The sequence below is a fragment of the Suncus etruscus genome, chromosome 1, assembly GCF_024139225.1.
Source record: "Suncus etruscus isolate mSunEtr1 chromosome 1, mSunEtr1.pri.cur, whole genome shotgun sequence".
In the NCBI taxonomy this organism is placed as follows: domain Eukaryota; kingdom Metazoa; phylum Chordata; class Mammalia; order Eulipotyphla; family Soricidae; genus Suncus; species Suncus etruscus.
The window spans coordinates 86,660,449-86,679,265 of NC_064848.1; the positions used below are offsets into that span (position 1 = coordinate 86,660,449).

An 18,817-nucleotide genomic window follows, 5' to 3' on the forward strand; every position below is an offset into this window, starting at 1 on the left:
AGGGAGTGGGACAACATTGACTTTTGTCTTGTGGAAAAATATGTAGTTTTGGGACTCTTCTTAAAGAAGATACAGGGCTGGACTGATAGCACAGCTGCAGGGCGTTTGCCTTGCTCATGGCAGACCTACGACAGAGCCGGGTTTGATCCCCGGCACCCTATATGGTCCCGCAAGTCTGCCAGGAAAAATCTCAAAACGCAGAGCCAGGAGTATTCAATCTCTGAGCACTGCCAGGTTGGCCCCAAAACAAAAACAAACGAACAAAATAAAAGAAGAAACAACTTAAAGTCCCTACAAATTCTGCTGAATATCTAGCATTATATAATACCATATATTGATATCTCATCAATATTGTACAACAACCAAAAATAGTTAAACATGCTTTCCTTCTAATATCACTTCACAATAGCCTCAAAATTTAAAGGTTTAAAGAATTTAACCGATTATTTTTTATAAAAAGTCTTGGCTTCTTGGTAGCAGGTATTGGACAATTATGAATAATTTACATGTGTAAACTATAGTATTACCAGTATGAAAGATTTTAGTAGAACCTACCTGTAGCTTATCAGGAGTAAAAGCATTGCACATACTGTAATTGGACCAGGTTTTATTATTCTCTGGATGTCTATACCAATCTCCATTTTCATCACAGTATTTTGTAACTTTTTCTGTTTATAAAACACAACAGTTTGTATTACTATCTCATTGTATAAATAAGGAAATTGAGGCTATGTGTAAAATATATTCTCCTTCAGAATTGACAATATAAGACTTATGATCATATTCAGGTCCACTTGATTTCAAAAGGTTTCTGAGATAGTGAGTTTTGTCTTAAAACTCAAAGCTCTGTTTCAAAGTGATTATCTATATGCCATCTGACTGACCACAAGTATCACAAGAATTTTGTTGACTGCAAGTAGTATTTAAATTCTATTCTGATTGAATACACAATTAGAAGAAAAAATTTATTGAATTAATTGAAACAGAATTAGTGAAACACATATATTAAAGTAATAAAAATTTAAGTTTTTTCAGACTTATTCTAGTTCCTTAAAACATATCTTCAAATGTGTTCTCTCTTCTGTGACTCCACAGTATAGCAAGTCAAAGATATTTTGTAATCTGCACAGTATAACTTTCCATAACTTCTTGAAGCACTTTTCATTGTCACAGAAAAGGCTGTCATACCAAAAAATAACCTTCTTATATAAAACTTTATTCTGAACAAGTTTGTGAAAATCACTATAAAGAAAATTTAAAAGACACTGTCATTGTTCTACAAAATAAAAATATTTATGTGATAAAACATATTTCTGTGACACTAATTGAAATGTTAAACTTAAGATTTATTTGCTTTATCATTTATTTGAGTTAATAATATTCTTAAAATTTGTTTAAAAATGTCCTTTATGTCAGTTTTAATAAGTTCAATCAATTTTAGCTTGATTGCTTTTTATATATACCCCTACATTGCTTATATTGTATATATATGTATACATACATGCACAGAGAGAGAATACCTAGTAGATATATTTCAGGTCTGACTCTTTCAAAGCTATGAAAGTTCTAAAAACATCACAGAACAAAACAAAATTATCTTTCACCTGATGGGTCAAAGTCTGGAAAATAGTCTGGGCAGTGCTGAAAGGACAGCACTCCAGCCGGAGTGTCATCCCAGCATGTCCATCCATCCCAGGTGCGGTTGCAGTACAGACCTGAACATTAGATAGAAATTAAAATTGTGTTTGTCAAAAATTTCAAACTGCGGGGCCAGAGCAATAGCACAGTGGTAGGGCATTTGCCTTGCATGCAGCTAACCTGAGTTTGATCCCAGCATCCCATATAGTTCCCGGAGCTTGCCAGGAGTGATTTCTGAGTACAGAGTCAGGAGTAACCCCTGAACAATGCTGGGTGTGGCCCCAAAACAAACAGGTCTGTTTGCCTCAGTAGGCAAAGCCGTTTCTGGGATTCTCCAATTTGGATATGAAAATAGAAGAAATAATTGTAACTAGAGAAGCAACAAATGAAGGAAATTAAAATGTATTGTTATCACGCAATTATTTATTTATTAGGTTTTGGATCCACAGTAAGCCAGGTTCAGGGCTTTTTCCTGATTCTGTGATAAAGAATCATACTTGGTCATGCTCAGGGACCACACATGGTGCCAAGAATCAAACCAGGGCCCACTGCAAGTGCCAAAGTATTTTCAGGAGTGACCCTTGAACACAGAGCTAGCAGTAAGCCCTGAGGACAGCCAGGTGTCACACATTGCACACACACACATACACACACACACACACACACACACTAACATAAAATAAAATAAAAACACTGATAATACTACAGAAAGAAAAATGACTTTTATCTTTCAATGAACAATGTTGTGCTTAAAGGAAAATTCTAAAAACAGAATTAATAAATTTAAACTTTTAACTACTTGAAGACAAATCATGTGCTCTAATAAATTATATTTAGCCAATTTTCTCTCCACTACTAAGAAGTATGTTTAAAGAATATACAAGGATGTATAAGACCTCTTAAAAAAGAGAATTTTAGTGAAGATAGCAATGTTTGACCATCATATCTCTCCTCCACCCCCCCTTTTTTTTTCTTCTAGGCTATCTACACCCAAGAGAACATGTTAGGCTTTCTATTTGGGCAGAATCAGGGAGGGTGTAAGATAAACTATGTATGCTTCAGTGATACCTTTACCTAATTCTTTTGGGAACTGGTGGTAAAAAAGAAGGAAGATAAATTACTGACAAACTGAGTGTGAAGAAAGATACTGCTTAATGACCCTAAACAAAACAGAATTTTGAAAGATCTCTCTCCGAGCAAATTCTCTGCCCACCATCTTCCTATTCCCTTCCTGTCATTTTCCAATTCTTCCTCACTTAGTCCTGTATTGTTCCTGCTTATCAGGTGGATTATTGAGTTATTCTAGAAAGTTTGTCAGAGAGCAGATGCTAGCCAAAAAGTAGTGGGATGCATTGAGCAAAGAAACCAAGCAATCTGTTTCATACAACACATGGATTTGCCATGGTATGGAAAACACTGTTGAAATTGGCAGCATATTAGGTACCTTTATGTCCCTGGAATAAAATGAGCATATATAAAGCATCTGTATTCATATACATCCTTCTTTTTTACCTTCTCCTTCGTATGGTGGCAACACTCGCATTCGGTGATAGCACCTGAACTGTGCGTCCATCATCTTCTGTCTTCCCAGAGCATAGAGAAATAGCTCAGGCTCCATTGTAGGAGTATAGGTGTCATTTAAAGAGTCAGGAAGAATTGGGAGTGGGCGCTGTATTAAAAATAAAAATCAGAAAAAAATAAGTTACTTATGAGAAGTAATTTATTACATATAACTAATCAATTATACTTTATAATCAGGCTCTATTATATGAGTATAGATTTCACTAAAAGAATCAGGAAGAATTGGGGTTGGGTGCTGTATTAAAAATAAAAATCAGTTACTAATGAGGAGTAACTGATTACTTATAAGTAATCAATTATATTTTATAATAATATGTATTACATAAATATGTATTTGTACATTTATTTATGTCTGCATAAATTGAACTAAAATGCTTTTATAACCAATAGCTATTATTCTCTCCAGGATGAATATTTTGATTTTTAACTATGTGTAAGTATGTAATTCATAGATCAATTTTACCTATACATCTTATATTGCATTCATTCCATTCATGTAGTATCAACACATATTTATTTACCTATTTATCATGTTTGTTAAATTTTTTATCACTTTAAAATTAAGTAAAAAAATAAATTTAACTTTAAAAAACACAGAATTAAATTCATTTTATATTTGAAACTCATAAAATCATGACTTATGACTTATATCTGCAAGAGATATATTAATAAAAAATAAAAGTGTTAATTACATTCTTTCAGTTGAGTTTTATTTGTGCTTAGACTGAGTACATTCATAAATTTTATCACATTTAATCAAATTTCTCATGAAAAAATAAAATATGTTATTTGAAGAGATTCTGCTCTGAATATTGGCTATAATCTCTTAATTTGGTCTCATCAGCAGTTGACCTATGTCTATTAATTCATTTCACTGTTGAAGATCAGTGTAAATTCCAAAAATGTTTTTCTAAGAGATTTTGATTTTTGGTACGTACATTAGCTCTTTACATGGGGCTTAGTTGAATCTCAACACCAACACAGATTCTATTTATCTAAATTGATATGTATGTATGTGTGAAAAGATCACATTAGAGAATTTTCTAAGTTTCATTAATGTAAATATCAATTTGTGGCTATGATGCTTTTAGTAATTCACTAACCTGTCATTTAATCTGACGATATTTTTTCTTGAAAATTTGGAAGCTATCGCTTGTAATCCTTATTTATTTATTTATTTATTTATTTATTTATTTATTTATTTATTTATTTATTTATTTATTTATTTTGATTTTTGGGCCACACCCGGTAATGCTCAGGGGTTACTCCTGGCTATGTGCTTAGAAGCTGCTCCTGGCTTGGGGGACCATATGGGACACCAGGGGATCGAACCGTGGTCCGTCCAAGGCTAGCGCAGGCAAGGCAGGCACCTTACCTTTAGCGCCACCGCCCGGCCCCTTGTAATCCTTATTTTCTATTACATCTATAGAAATATATTTGTCTTGTGGCCAGAGCGGTGTGGTAAGTGGTAAGGCTTCTTCCTTGCCCATGCTAGCCTAGGATGGACCGCGGTTTGATCCTCCAGCATCCTATATGGTCCCCCAAGCCAGTACAATTTCTAGCGCATAGCCAGGAGTAACCCCTGAGTGTCATCTGGTGTGGCCCAAAAACCGAAAACCCAAGGAATTAAAAAAGATATTTAAGGTGGGAAATCTTCCCAATTATATTTGTATTAGAAATAGTATTGTAGGTTTCTCTATTCTCCAAAGTTTGAAAGGCTGAGTAGATTGCAGGTAAATTAAACATTAATTTACTGATTACTGATTTGCACACTCCTGGCTACTAGTAGATTCTCACTATTTTCTAGTATATGCCATTGTATTAACAAAACATTCTACCCCATGAAGCAGCAGATCCTAAATCTAAAATGATTAAAATCATAATCAAACAAAAGTTAGAGAAAGCATGCAACAGTAATAATCAGGGGAAAGTACATATGCAGGGTAGAACTGAAACTTAACTTTAAGTTACATAGTGCCTACATAGAGAACCCTAGAAAGGCTTTCTTTTTGGAAGGAAAGGGTAGCAAAAAAGCTCATACATTGAGAATGGAATTTGTGAGCTTCTATAAGGAGACCATACTGCATAGGGGAAATTCCCTGTGATGAAAAATAAGACAGGGAATTAAGGAATACTAAGAAATGAGAGCCATGTTCAAAGAGAGATACATGGCCTAGAGAGGCCAGAGCTACAGCACAGCAGGGAGGTCATTTGCCTTGTACATGGTTAATGCAGGTTTGATACCCCGCATTGCATATGGTCCACTGAGCCTGCTAGGAGTAATTTTTGAAAGCAGACACAGGAGTAACCTCTGAGCGCTGCTAGGTGTGTCCCCCTACCCTCCCATTTGCCTAGAGAACATGAAAGGTGCAATTTATATTAGCTACTAATATTAAAACAAGATAATGCATTAAAATGTTATGTTATTTTGCAGACTTTCAACCATTGAAGGTTCTTTGTTTTTTGTTTTTGGGTCACACCCGGCAGCGCTCAGGGGTTACTCCTGGCTCTACACTCAGAAATTGCTCCTGGCAGGTTCAGGGGACCATATGGGATGCCGGGATTTAAACCACCATCCTTCTACATGTAAGGTAAATGCCTTATCTCAATGCTATCTCTTGGGCCCCCCATTGAAGTTTATTAATGAAAAGTTTAGTAAAATTCATGTGGCAGGCATAAAATTATTTGAATTTGGAAACCAAACATTAGCTGAAAGTATAACCTAGTTTCTCCTGTGATGGAACAAGGAGCAGTAACTTTCAGCATCTTCTTAAATAATAAAAACACAAAAGAGTTATTAAATAAAAAGCAAGTAGAACAATAATAGTCAACTAGTCCATGTAATTTAACCTATAAAGTTAAAAATATAAATGATGTATAATGAAAATGGAAAAATTGCTTTACTAAGCCAAGAAAACAAATTCTCTTTGGGACTTCTTTTGGGTATGTTGACAATCTGAATAAAAAATGGTTGCTAATCGAAAAAGATAAATATGATTACTGTTATGACATTATTGTCATGGCACTAGATAGATATTACTTTGAAAAGAGTTGACACTACTCTTTTTATAATAGTATCTTTATTTAAGCACCATGATTGCACACGTTTGCAGATGGGTTTCAATCGTAGAAAACAACAACCTCCTTCACCAGTGCAACATTCCACCACCAATGCCCCCAATCTTACACCCCCTACCCTCTGCAGATATTTGAGACAGGCATTCTATTTCTCTCACTCATTACCATTGACATGATGATTGTTAGTGTAGTTTTTTCTCTAATTCCAATCACCACTATTTGTGGCAAGCTTCATATCGTGGCTGGTCCTTTCAGCCCTCATCTCTATTGTCTCTGGATATAATTACAATTCTCTTTTTTATTTTTTTTTTACATCCCATAGATGAGTAAGACTATTCTGTGTCTATATCTCTATATCTGACTTACTTCACTCAGCATAATAGTTTCCAAAGTCCTTTCAAGTATCAAAAAATTTCATCACTTCATTTTTTTCCGTGACATCTGCATAGTATTCTATTGTGTATATGTACTGCAGTTTCTTTAGACACTCATCTGTTGTCAGGTATCTGGGTTTCCAGATTCTAGCTATTGTAAATAGAATTGCAATTAATATATGTGTGCAGAAGGCATTTTGTACTGTGTTTTTGTGTTCCTAGGTTATATTGCTAGGAGTGGTATAGCTGGATCATATGGGAGCTCAATTTCCAGTTTTTTGAGGACTCTCCATATTGTTTCTCATAAAGGCTATACTAGACAGCATTACCACCAGCAGTGAATGCGATTTTCTTTCTTCCCCACATCCCCATCAGCACTGATTGTTGTTCTTTGTGGTGTGTGCCAGTCTCTGTGGTATGAGATGTTTTGATTTGCATCTCCCTGATGATTAGTGATATAGAACACTTTTTCATGTGCCTTTTGTCCATTTGTATTTCTTCTTTGGGGAAGTGTCTAATAATTTTTCTCCTCACTTTTTGATGGGGTTATGTGCATTTTTCTTGTTAAATTCTGTCAGTACCTTGTATATCTTTAAATTGTACTATATATAAATAATAGTCTCTAAAACAGCATGGTACTGAAATAAAGACAGGCCCTCAGATCAATGGAATAGACCTGAGTATTCAGAGATTCCCCCATTTATACAACCAATTAATCTTTGATAAAGGAGAAATACAAAATGGAGCAAGGAAATCCTCTTAAACAAGTGATGTTGGAACAACTGGTCAGCCACATGCAAAACATTGAACTCAGACCTCCATCTAACACTATGTACAAAGGTCAAATTCAAATGGATTAAAAGTCTTGATATCAGATCCAGAACCATAGGGTATACAGAAGAAACTGAGAAGCTTCTGCACCTCAAAGGAAATAGTGACTAGGACACAGGCCACCCACAGAATGGGAGAAACTATTCACCCAATTCCCACTAGATAAGGGGCTAATATCTAAGATACTAATTTTTAAATGTTAACATATTTCTATTTTTAATGATCTAAAAATTCTGACATAAGAAAAAAATGAATAAATGCACACACAAAAAGGTGAAAATGTGCAAATACTGAATTAAGTCAGTTAGGTATAATTTTATTGTCATAAAGTTGTATTATTTTATTGTCATAAAATAATTTGCTCACTGATGTTAAGATTAATTTCAGTGACTCATCATTGTATTTGATAGCACTGTGCTAACTGTTGAAGACACAATCCTGAATAAAACAAATGTAGATCCTGCCCTCGTGGAGCTTACAGTCTATCAAGAAAGATTAACATTATAAATTATTTCCTGACATTTAAAATTGAGTGAAGAAACAAATTGCTAAATATCTAATTAGGAATTAAACTGTTTGAGAGTAAAATCATGCACTTTAAAGAAATTTAAGGCTCCTTGATTAATTTTTATTAACCTACAGTTGAATATGTATGTTTCTTATAAATAAATGTATATAAATTTTGGAAAGAGCATACTTGGCAGTGCTCAAGAGCCATACCATCTGTTTATTCATTGATCCAACTGACCCTGGTGTTAGGATATGAACCATTGTTTTAGGTGGAGCAACCTGCAACACTAGTGTGTTAACCTCTGTACTATCTCTCCAGCTCCTATTTTCATAACATAACTGAAGACCACTCGAACATGATCTTTAAAATAATGTGCAAAAGGAGATTTAAATTGTTGTTTGAACTTATGAATCTATTTTAGATTCCTGAAAAACTAATTAATGTTATTTATTTTTCTTCTTCAGGTCACATTAGAATGTAGAAATATTTTTTTCCTGGAAATAAAATGTTTCAGATATATTTTCTGCAACATGTATTTAGACTTTAAGGACTATTTTGCTTAAATATTTCATACTTTCCAGAACTACTATTCTCAATTTTCTTTCATTTTATTTCATTCATATTCTTCTCTTAATGAGAATGGAAATCAAATTAATAAATGTTTCTACTCTAGTTGGAAATTTATGGAAGTCCTAGGAAAACAGTATGTTTTTATTTCAAGGATATCAAGTGGAAACCAAGCATGTGCATTGTGTATTACAGTATTATTTGGTTTTATGCAGTTATAATATCAGCAATAGGTGAAGATATGACCATCTGAAAGAGTAGGTGAAGTTCATGCAGATGATAGTAGTATCTATATTTTCATTCTTGCAATATTGAAACAAACTCCAGTGAACATGGTTTGGAATCTGGTTCAGCAGAGATTGTTTCAACACTGAAGGAATGAGCAATTAGAATCTTTGTTGTTGGATGAGCCACAATAATCTTCGTCCACTCCTGGTCTGGTTCATCTTGGGTGGTAGATGATAGAATATTATCAGTGCTTGCTGAATTTTTCCAGAGACATTTTTCTGAGTTTAGACACACACTAAGGCAAAGTTTATACATGATATATATGTATATATAAACCATTAATATAAAATAAATATATAACATTAAAATAATGGAATTACTATTTGCTTAAATCAGCACATACAAGTTTCATAAATTCATTAAACATATTTAATTTGTGTAGGTGACATACTAATAAATATCTAGTTTAGTGTTATGATTTTTAACAATAAAGGGGGGGAACTCCAATTTATATATTGAATACTGCCAAGCAATATGAAACATTTTTAAATACTTTGCTTATCGTGTAGTACTTATATTATTGGAGGATAAAATTATACATATGAATTTTTTCACATGAAGATATGTGACTCTAAGAGCATGTTGTTCCTGAATAAAGATTAGTGTTTAAAGTTCTGAATATATTTCATCTCATATGATTTTTCAAAAATGAAACAAATCTCACTATTGTCCTAAGTAGCAGTTAAACTACCATATATGTGATGTCACTCATTAAGGATTTGAATAAATGGCACCACAAATATGACTACTAAGCTGTTACAATAGTTGTAATCCATAGTCAAAAATTCCAATTAGTAAATATTTTGAGTACCTGCCACATGTAAGGTGTTTTCTAGATTTTGGATATTCAGCAGTTCACAAGATTGGCAAGGTTTTTGCTCTCATAGAGATGTCAATCACATTAACTATGTAGTATGTGGGATGCAATCTGACTTGAACAGCATGTGCTCAAATAATTCTTACTTTGATTCAAAGGATTTGATGTTTTACTTCGGTGTTAAATTATAAATTATAGAAATAGAACAGTTAAAACTTTGAAAAATGGCCTATCTTTGCAATGGTTAAAACCTACTGAAGGGGACACCTGCTACTTACTATGCTGAAGGGATAAAAGCAATATTCTAAAAAGAATCTGAACCCAAAATTCACAAATTGATGCAAAGATTAGTATTTCCACATCACCATTTCCAGTTAGGTAATGTAAATTTTAGAATATATATAGTTTCCTGTAATACTTTTTAGACAAACAGTAAAGTATAACTTTGTAGAGTGTTTTCCCTGTCATTTTCAAAAAGGATCAGATGCTGTTGGGTAGTTACTGAACTTGCTATTTAAACAATATATAACAATATGACAATAACTATGGGGTAGACATCATTATGTTAAAAATAAAATGCATCCCAAAGAACCTGGAATTTCTATCAACATTATTGTCTTACAGTTAGCAATAATCATTATTATAAGCTCTTTTTAAATTTTATTTGGGGAGAATTTCACCTGTTACTTCTCAGACACTATTTCTTTCTCTGTGCTCAAGAGTGATCCCTGATAATAATTGGGAAAACAAATGTGGTGTTGAAGATTTAAGCAGGGTTTGGCTACATTCAAGGCAAGCACCTGACCTATTTATTATTCTGCAAGTTTTGAGTTCTGGCTCTGTGTCAAGCACTGTTTTAATTCATTTGCATTCTTTCAGATAACAGAAAGGAAGCAAATAAATGGGTTTAAGTTAATGTAGATGGGGCTAATAGAATGTAATGATTCAAATGGAAAACTTTAAAAATAATTTGGAATTCAAATTAATAGATTCAGAACACATTGGTATTGATTTTTTACAGTAAAGTATTATCTATAAACTAATGTTTTGAAGAAAGCAAAATTGTTATTTTTGATAAATTTTCTCTGAAGAAAATCTTTATAGGACATAAATGTTTTATAAGAAAATCAATGTATCAAAAATGTTATAGAAAATTTATCCAAGTCAAAAATATAATCCTGGGGCCGAAGAGATAGCATAGCGGTGTTTGCCTTGCAAGCAGCTGACCCAGGACCCAAGGTGGTTGGTTCGAATCCCGGAGTCCCATATGGTCTCCCGTGCCTGCCAGATGCTATTTCTGAGCAGATAGCCAGGAGTAATCCCTGAGCGCTGCCGGGTGTGGCCCAAAAACAAAAACAAAAAACGACAAAAAAAATATAATCCCAGCAAACAGAGAGGCCAATTTATGTTTGTCTTTTTAGGACAGTTCTATTGAAATTTTCTGTATAGGCATGTCTGCCTAGTAAACAGATTACCACAAAATATAAAGGTTTTTTGTGGTTTTGAAAATTATATAACTTTTTTCAATCTTTGAATTTAAAATATATTAGATACAATTTTGAATGAAATCAAATCTGTTGTAGGTTTTGAACCTACCACAAGTTATAACTAGTCTTTAAAATAAAAGAGTAATTCAATAATTCTCAGACCATCTTGTTAATATTTACTAATTACTTCAGTGCTTATTCAATCAACCTATAATATAATTATATACACAATGAAATAAAATTATTCAAAAATAATCACAATTGTCATACTGATTTTATTTGATCTGTAAAAAATGTTGATTTATAGATAAAACATGAAATTATTTCTGCATCTATAGAATGCAACATAAAACCAGTTTACAGAAAAGATTAAATATTCTAATATTTCAAAAATGTTTTGTATAGCCTTTAAAATTATATTTGAAATGTCATGAAGATAAAAGTATTTGTAAATACTCTTCGACTTTTAGGAAATCAAATAGTACTTTCTCTAAGGCTAAATTATATGTAGTTTGGCATAATAATAACCTATATTTATTTAAGTGGGTACAAAATAATTACAATAAAATCAATACCATAAATTACTGATGCATAAAATTACAGGATTAAACTTTTTTAAATTTATATCCAGTGGTATACAAGGCTTATTACTGGCTCTTCAATTAGGGAACACTTCTGGTGGGCTTGGGAACCATATTGGGGTGATATGAATTGACCATGTGCAATGCACATACCAAAAGTACTATATTATCTTATTATCTTTTTGGCTTTCAAAATCTTTGTTTGTTTGTTTGTTTGTTTGTTTTTGGACCACACCTGGTGACGCGCAGGGGTTATTCCTGGCTATACACCTAGAAAACACCCCTGGCTTGGGGGGGACCATATGGGATCGACCTGCAGTCAGCCCTGGGCTAGTGTGTGCAAGGCAGACGGCTTACGCCCTGAGCCACTGCTCTGCCCCCCTCCCCATCTTGATTGTTTCCAGAAACTGGCTATTGTAAAAAGTGCTGTGATGTATATAGATGTGAGGAAGGGATTTTTTTTTTTGCATTGGATTTTTGTGTTCCTAGGGTATATCCCTAGGAGTGGTATAGCTGGATCAAATGGGAGCTCAATTTTCAGTTTTTTTGAGGAACCTCCATATTGTTTTCCCTAAGGGCTAGACTAGACGACATTCCCACCAGCAAGGAATGAGTTTCTTTCTCTCCACATCCCTGCCAGCACTGATTGATCTTGTTCTTTGTGATCTTGTTCTTTGTGATGTATGCCAGTTTCTGTGGTGTGAGATGGTACCTCATTATGAGATGTTACCTCATTCTGGCCCCCCTCTCAAACTCTTTTAAAGGTCTTGGGTGCAAGCTCAAAGGCTAGAGTAATGTGCATAAGCTAGATTTTCATCCTCATGATTCCCCTGACAACTGTTGGTTTGTGACAGAAGACAAATCAAAAAAAATTTTTAAATAAAATCTACATGAATGGAAAGTAGGCAATTCTTAAAGAATATTTAAAAAGAGATAGATTACATAAACCTTAATGACGTAACTACGTAATGACATAATTGATAAACACTTGAAATCCTGGATCTGGAACCATGGAAGTTTTATTTGGGAGAATGTAAAACAATCAGAGTGACAATTAATTCCACTATAATTCATAATGGTTGTGTTATGGTAGAGAATAAGGAACAAAATACTCAAAATTTATTCATGTAACATTAATACATTTTTCTTATGTACTTTTAAAACTTATGTGATGATGCGTTGACACAAATAAAGAGGCACTGCTATTCTTTTCTAAGATGATAATAGGTTTGACTAATTGTTAAATCATTTAAGAATAAATAATGTATTGTAATTAAAATGTAATTTTATTTATATTTCATATTATATTTGATAATCGTATTATATGTATTTAAATGTGATAAAAATATGTTTGAAAGTGACCAGATTGAAAGTATTTAGGTTCTTTTTAAAAAATAACAGTCCATAACTATGGCTCAAATTTACATGCCAAATGGAAACATTTTATCCAAAAATATTATTAATGTTCAATGTTAATTTTCAAGATAATGTTGAAATTTCAAGAGTCTACTACTTAGATAATAATGATGTCTCAAATCAATGCCAATTTTTTTGCATAAACACACCTCAGGTTTCTGGAAAAAGCAACACTACTCAGTAAAAATGTAGAAGGGATATTTTGCCAACACAGTATAGAAATTATTATTTTGAGAAATCTAGGTTTAGTTTTTGGAGAATGTCTACTCTTGAAAATATTTGTTCTCTAATACTAAAAATAAGTTCTTCCTATTTCAGTATTCTTGATTAGTTTAATGTAGAAACTTTATAATTTTACTTACGTTTAGAAAAATGAATAGAGTCAAGCACCAGCGGGTAATTCTGAACTTCATATTTGGATTTTGAAGTAGATATAAGACCTAAAGAAATATAATAAAGAATAGTTAACTATTTTATTAATATCACTGTAGTACATTGGTTATATATATTCTGATTTATCAATAATTTTTTACTATTGATTAAAGAAAGAAGAAAAGGAGAACAAAAGAAAGAAAGAAAAAAGAGAAAGAAAGGAAGAAATGAAAGAAGGAAGAAAAGAAGGAAGGAAGGAAGGGAAGAAAGAAAGAAGAAAGGAAGAAAAAGAAACAGTAAGGGGACAAGAAATGGGCAAAGGTTACAGAACCTGAGAACTGGTTACAGAACTGAGTTTACCAAAGGTAGAGTTGATAATAAATGGGAGGGGATCCCTAGACAATGAAAATCCTGAAGAAAAGCAGACAGTTTCAAGAGAGTATGATGTTGGAACATGATATGCACTAAACCTTCTCATGAATAAATGCTTAAAAATATTATAAAATTAAAAAAAGCTAACTTATGATTTGTAGGGACCAGGTCAAGATTTTTATTTTGACAGATAATTTTAAATTACATAAGATTTGAAAAGTAAGCACATACTAAGCAAGATGGCAGATATAAATAAAATATAAAAATTTAGGAGAGCCACTGAGATAAAGAATAGTTTGAAATTTAACTGGGCTTTTCAAAAACTCTCAGACAGTAGGAACAAGAGTATAAAAAGTTTGTACACTTGGAAAATTTATTGGCTTTACAATTTATTACCCAAAGTCCATTTTTCCTCCCATTTTATTTTAGTATTCCACATATAGAAACCTTACTTGATGTAAAGTCCTTTCAGCTAAAAGTATGTTAACGTTATCAATATTTTTCTATTGTTAATATTAGAATTACTGACTCTGATATTTACAACTATGTCAACCCTCCACCACCCATTGTTAACATCTGAATACATGATCTTCCAGTGCTAATTCTTGGAACTCCCATGTTAATGGCTTGCATAGTTATTTTTGACTTGTCAAAATGGGAAATTGGGGATCAACCTTGATGTCACTAACTTCCTCATCTCAATCTCTTGCCTTCAGGCTCTGATTTTATCTGTCTATGATATAGTTTGAAATGTGTGCATCCCTTTCCTGTTCTAGTGCTGATCTGATCAAAACCAACGGAATAGCTTTAAGTCTGATTTCCCTGCTTTAAGTCTTCATCCCTCTGAGCCATTTTCTAACATGTTGAATGTAAGTATATCTTCACTCAATGCTATAATTTTTGTTTTATGTTTTTATTCTGGGAGGATAACCCAACTGTGCTCAGATTTACTGTTGGCTCTGTGCCTGAGATCACTCCTGGCTAGAGGAGGCTCAAGTGACACATGGGGTGCTGAGGATCAAAGACAAACAACTCACATATTGTACTATCTCTTTGGGCCATCAGTGTTAACATTTTTGTTCATCCATCTAATACTTTTTTAAAAAAATAGGGACTGTAGTTTACAATATTGTTATTGACAATTGCAGGGTTTTATGCACAAACATTCTAATATCACATTTTCTACCATAATGTCTGCTTCCCTATGCCCTTTATCTATTGTCCCACTACATACCATTTCTCTCTGCTATAATTTTAAAGTAAATGTCTAAAACACTTAGGAATGTAATACTGTAAGAGCTACAAATAGCACCATAATCATAGCAAGAAATAAAGAAAAAATTAAAGTTTTCTCTAGATTTGTAGCTTAGGTGAAAAGATAGATAATGAAGGAATTCAAGAGAAAGAACTAGGTAGAATAGGAGAAACTTTTTAAGTCTTCTCCTTTATTTGGAAATAATACTAATTATTTTCTAGTATGAATATGCTAAGGCATGTGAAATATATATATATATATATATATATATATATATACTTATAAAATTGATGTGGATTTTCTTAACATGCTTTTGATTTAGCAGGAGAAAAGTCACATGTATACACTGTAATTTTATAGATCTGCTACTATGATTTAATTAGTAGGAAGCATTACAGTTGTCAGAATTAAAATCAGATCTCTCTTTGACATGAAAGGCTCGTTCATTAATTCCAAATGTTAGCATTAAGCACAGCAAGAAACCAGCTTCTCTATGGAAAAGAATCTGGTGCTAATAGACAGTTAATTGGCTTGTTCTACCTATGTCCTATATTTTCTATTATTTGATATTTAATAGAGTAAAGTTTCTTGGTCTGACTCTACAGTATCATTAAAATGAAGAGTTTGAGCAGCAGTATGAGATCTCCAGCCCACCCTCCACCCCCCACCAAGGAGAGTGGAGCTATATCAGCATCTTACTATTGGAAAGAGGAGCCCCATGGTTTCACAACTCCACACACTGCTTTTCCAATCGTACCATGAGCAACTACATTTGAAAATAAGAGCATGAGAGAATTTAATTAAGAAACAAGACAATGGGGCCGGCGAGGTGGGCCAGCGAGGTGCCGCTAGAATTAAGGTGTCTGCCTTGCAAGCGCTAACCAAGGTAGGACCGAGGTTCGATCCCCCGACGTCCCATATAGTCCCCCCAGGCCAGGGGCAATTTCTGAGCGCTTAGCTAGGAGTAACCCCTGTGCATCAAACGGGTATGGCCCCAAAAACCAAAAAAAAAAAAAAAAAAAAAAAAACCAAAAACAAAACAAAACAAAAAAAAACGAAAGAAAGTAGAGAATTTCTTTTATTTTTTCTATTATTTGGAGTGACCTATGATTTCATATTCTTGCATTCTTTTGAATGATTACAAAATTTTTCATACAGGGATTTTACAATAGAGTTTGACTTGGTAAAAAAAAACTTAACTTTGAATGTCAAGGGTTAAGCAGTATCTTAACAGAATAGCTCTCGTTGAGCTAAATTCTTTGTGGTGACACATTATGGAGAGAGGAAATATAGAGTAGAATTATTAAAAATATGAATTTCAATGATTAAAAAATACAAAGAAGAATAGAACCATATGGAGGATGAAGTAATTTACCTCATTTAGGATTCTTCCAAAGAAGCAAAGAACTAAAAATAAGGTATTTAATAAGATAGTGCAGGGAAATCCAAAGTAAACATAGTCTAATTGTTTAATTAAAAAGCATTGGGGCCGGAGAGATAGCATGGAGGTAAAGCGTTTGCCTTTCATGCAGGAGGTCATCGGTTCGAATCCCGGCGTCCCATATGGTCCCCCGTGCCTGCCAGGAGCAATTTCTGAGCCTGGAGCCAGGAATAACCCCTGAGCACTGCCGGGTGTGACCCAAAAACCACAAAAAAAAAAAAAAAAAAAAAAGCATATAAAAGGTTAACAAAAGAGATGTTTCCAGGTGGAATTTAAAAATATTAAGAAGAAATTTTCTATAGGCATAGTTAAGGATGACATCAATTACATTCAGAATTAATCTTGGATAGAAGAAGTTTTGGTTATTGTTTTGCTTGTGGATTTGGATCACACCAGACTGTGGGGTTATTCTCTGTGCAGGGGTTACTCTTGGCTCTGAAATAAGAACTTATTCCTGGTATATTTGGGGATCATATGGTATGCTGGATATCAAACCCAGGTTGGTAATATACAAGGCAAATGCCATACCCACTGGCACCAAAGAGAATAGTTTTGATATAAGACTTATGGAGTTAAATTTGAACTCAGTAAGAAGGGTTGAAATGAAGTAAATAAAGTTAAGAATGCAATTTGGAAACTGCCACCATTGAATGGGAACAGTTGAGTCATTTGTGATCAGTCACATGGAACACCTGGAACAAGACTCAGAAAGAAAAAAAAAAGAACAAAGCTTAGCTTCAACATTTTTTACTTTTTTATTTTCTTAAAGTCTTTTCTATGCCTTCTCAATATCAAAGTTTGGTTCATTTGTAACCCTAGATTATATAAAAGTCTAAAAGATATTTACAACTCTGCAAATATTTAATTTAAAAATTGATCTGGTGCCAAAATCTAGGATTTTTGATTTGGATTTGGTTTTGGTTTTGGTTTTTGGGCCACACCCGGTGATGCTCAGGGGTTACTCCTGGCTATGTGCTCAGAAATCACTCCTGGCTCGGGGGACTATATGGGACTCCAGGGATCGAACCAGGTCCCGTCCTGGATCTGCCTCGTGCAAGGCAAATGCCCTACCGTTGTGCTATCACTCTGGCCCCAAAATCTAGGAACTGTTAATTTGGAATTTGATAAATTAAAGCAAATCACATTATTTTCTTCACCAAAAGAGCTCTACCAGTGGAATCAAGAGTTTCTAATTACTGGTGCCATGTTCTTTTTTTTTTTTTTTTTTTTTTTTGTTTGTTCTTTTTGCCTTTGGGACAAACCTGGCTCTGTGTTCAGAGCTTGCTACTAGCAGTGATCAGATAATTAATTATGTGATGTCAGTGACTTAATTGGGTCAGTTACATGCAAAGCAAGGGGCTTAATTTCTGTACCCTGTGTCCTCTCTGCTTATGCTTATATTATTTGTTTAAGTTTTTTAATTGGTTTTGGAACCACACCTGATGTGCTCAGGGTTTCCTGTTGGGTCTGTGTTCAGGGATTACTCCTGGTGGTACTCAGGAGATCATATGTGGGGCTGGGAATTGAATCTGGGTTGGCTACATGCAAGGCAAGCCTCTAGTTCCTGTTTATTTAGGTTTGACCAAAGAGTTCCACATCTATGCTCATTTTTTAAATATGAGAGATTTCCTAATTTTATTTTTCTTGCTTATAATAACCCCAAACTCTATATTATCTACTGATCCCCTAACTTTGTCTTAGTAGTCATGTAAGGAAAATGGCTTCCAAGATAATGTGTTTTATTGTTTATAGATAGCAGCCATAACCAATAGTTATGGGAGGGAGTATGGAACAATTGATTGAATTTGGAGCCTCAGATAGTTGAGATATCTTTCTGTTTTTTTTTTTTAAATGTCTTTTCACTTCACTACATTTTAAAAGCAAAATCTTTTGTGGGAACCTCATATACAAGTCAGATGAATGTGGGACTGAAAATCCATGGAAATAAACTAATCATGGAAAGTAGTTCAATTACTGAGTAGGAAAGCAAAATCTGCTTTTCTCTGAATACATAAATGAGAACTCATAAGTAGTTTCCTCTCTAGGAAATATGTGCCTGTGTTACAGGGGTGAGCAAGTCAGTGAGAACTACTCCTCTGAATAGTCTCTAAACCACAAATTGAAAGATGATAGTTGACTATAGTAAACTTCATTTAAGGGGAATATTTTTTCTTGAGACGTTACATTACTTTTCTTTATTTTGTGCAA

The 18,817-nt window shown here is 33.6% G+C and overlaps 1 protein-coding gene across 1 annotated transcript in view; it reads right to left on the reverse strand.

The window, feature by feature from the left end:
* Positions 1 to 18,817, reverse strand: part of CALCR (calcitonin receptor) — a 70,237-nt gene that overhangs the window by 37,222 nt on the left and 14,198 nt on the right. Inside the window, exons 2-5 of the mRNA XM_049785253.1 lie at positions 13,532 to 13,609; positions 3,151 to 3,307; positions 1,605 to 1,715; positions 556 to 668 (exon numbers count right to left, since the gene is read on the reverse strand). Coding sequence (XP_049641210.1) covers positions 556 to 668; positions 1,605 to 1,715; positions 3,151 to 3,307; positions 13,532 to 13,609 — 459 coding nt within the window. The remainder of the gene's footprint in view (positions 1 to 555; positions 669 to 1,604; positions 1,716 to 3,150; positions 3,308 to 13,531; positions 13,610 to 18,817) is intronic.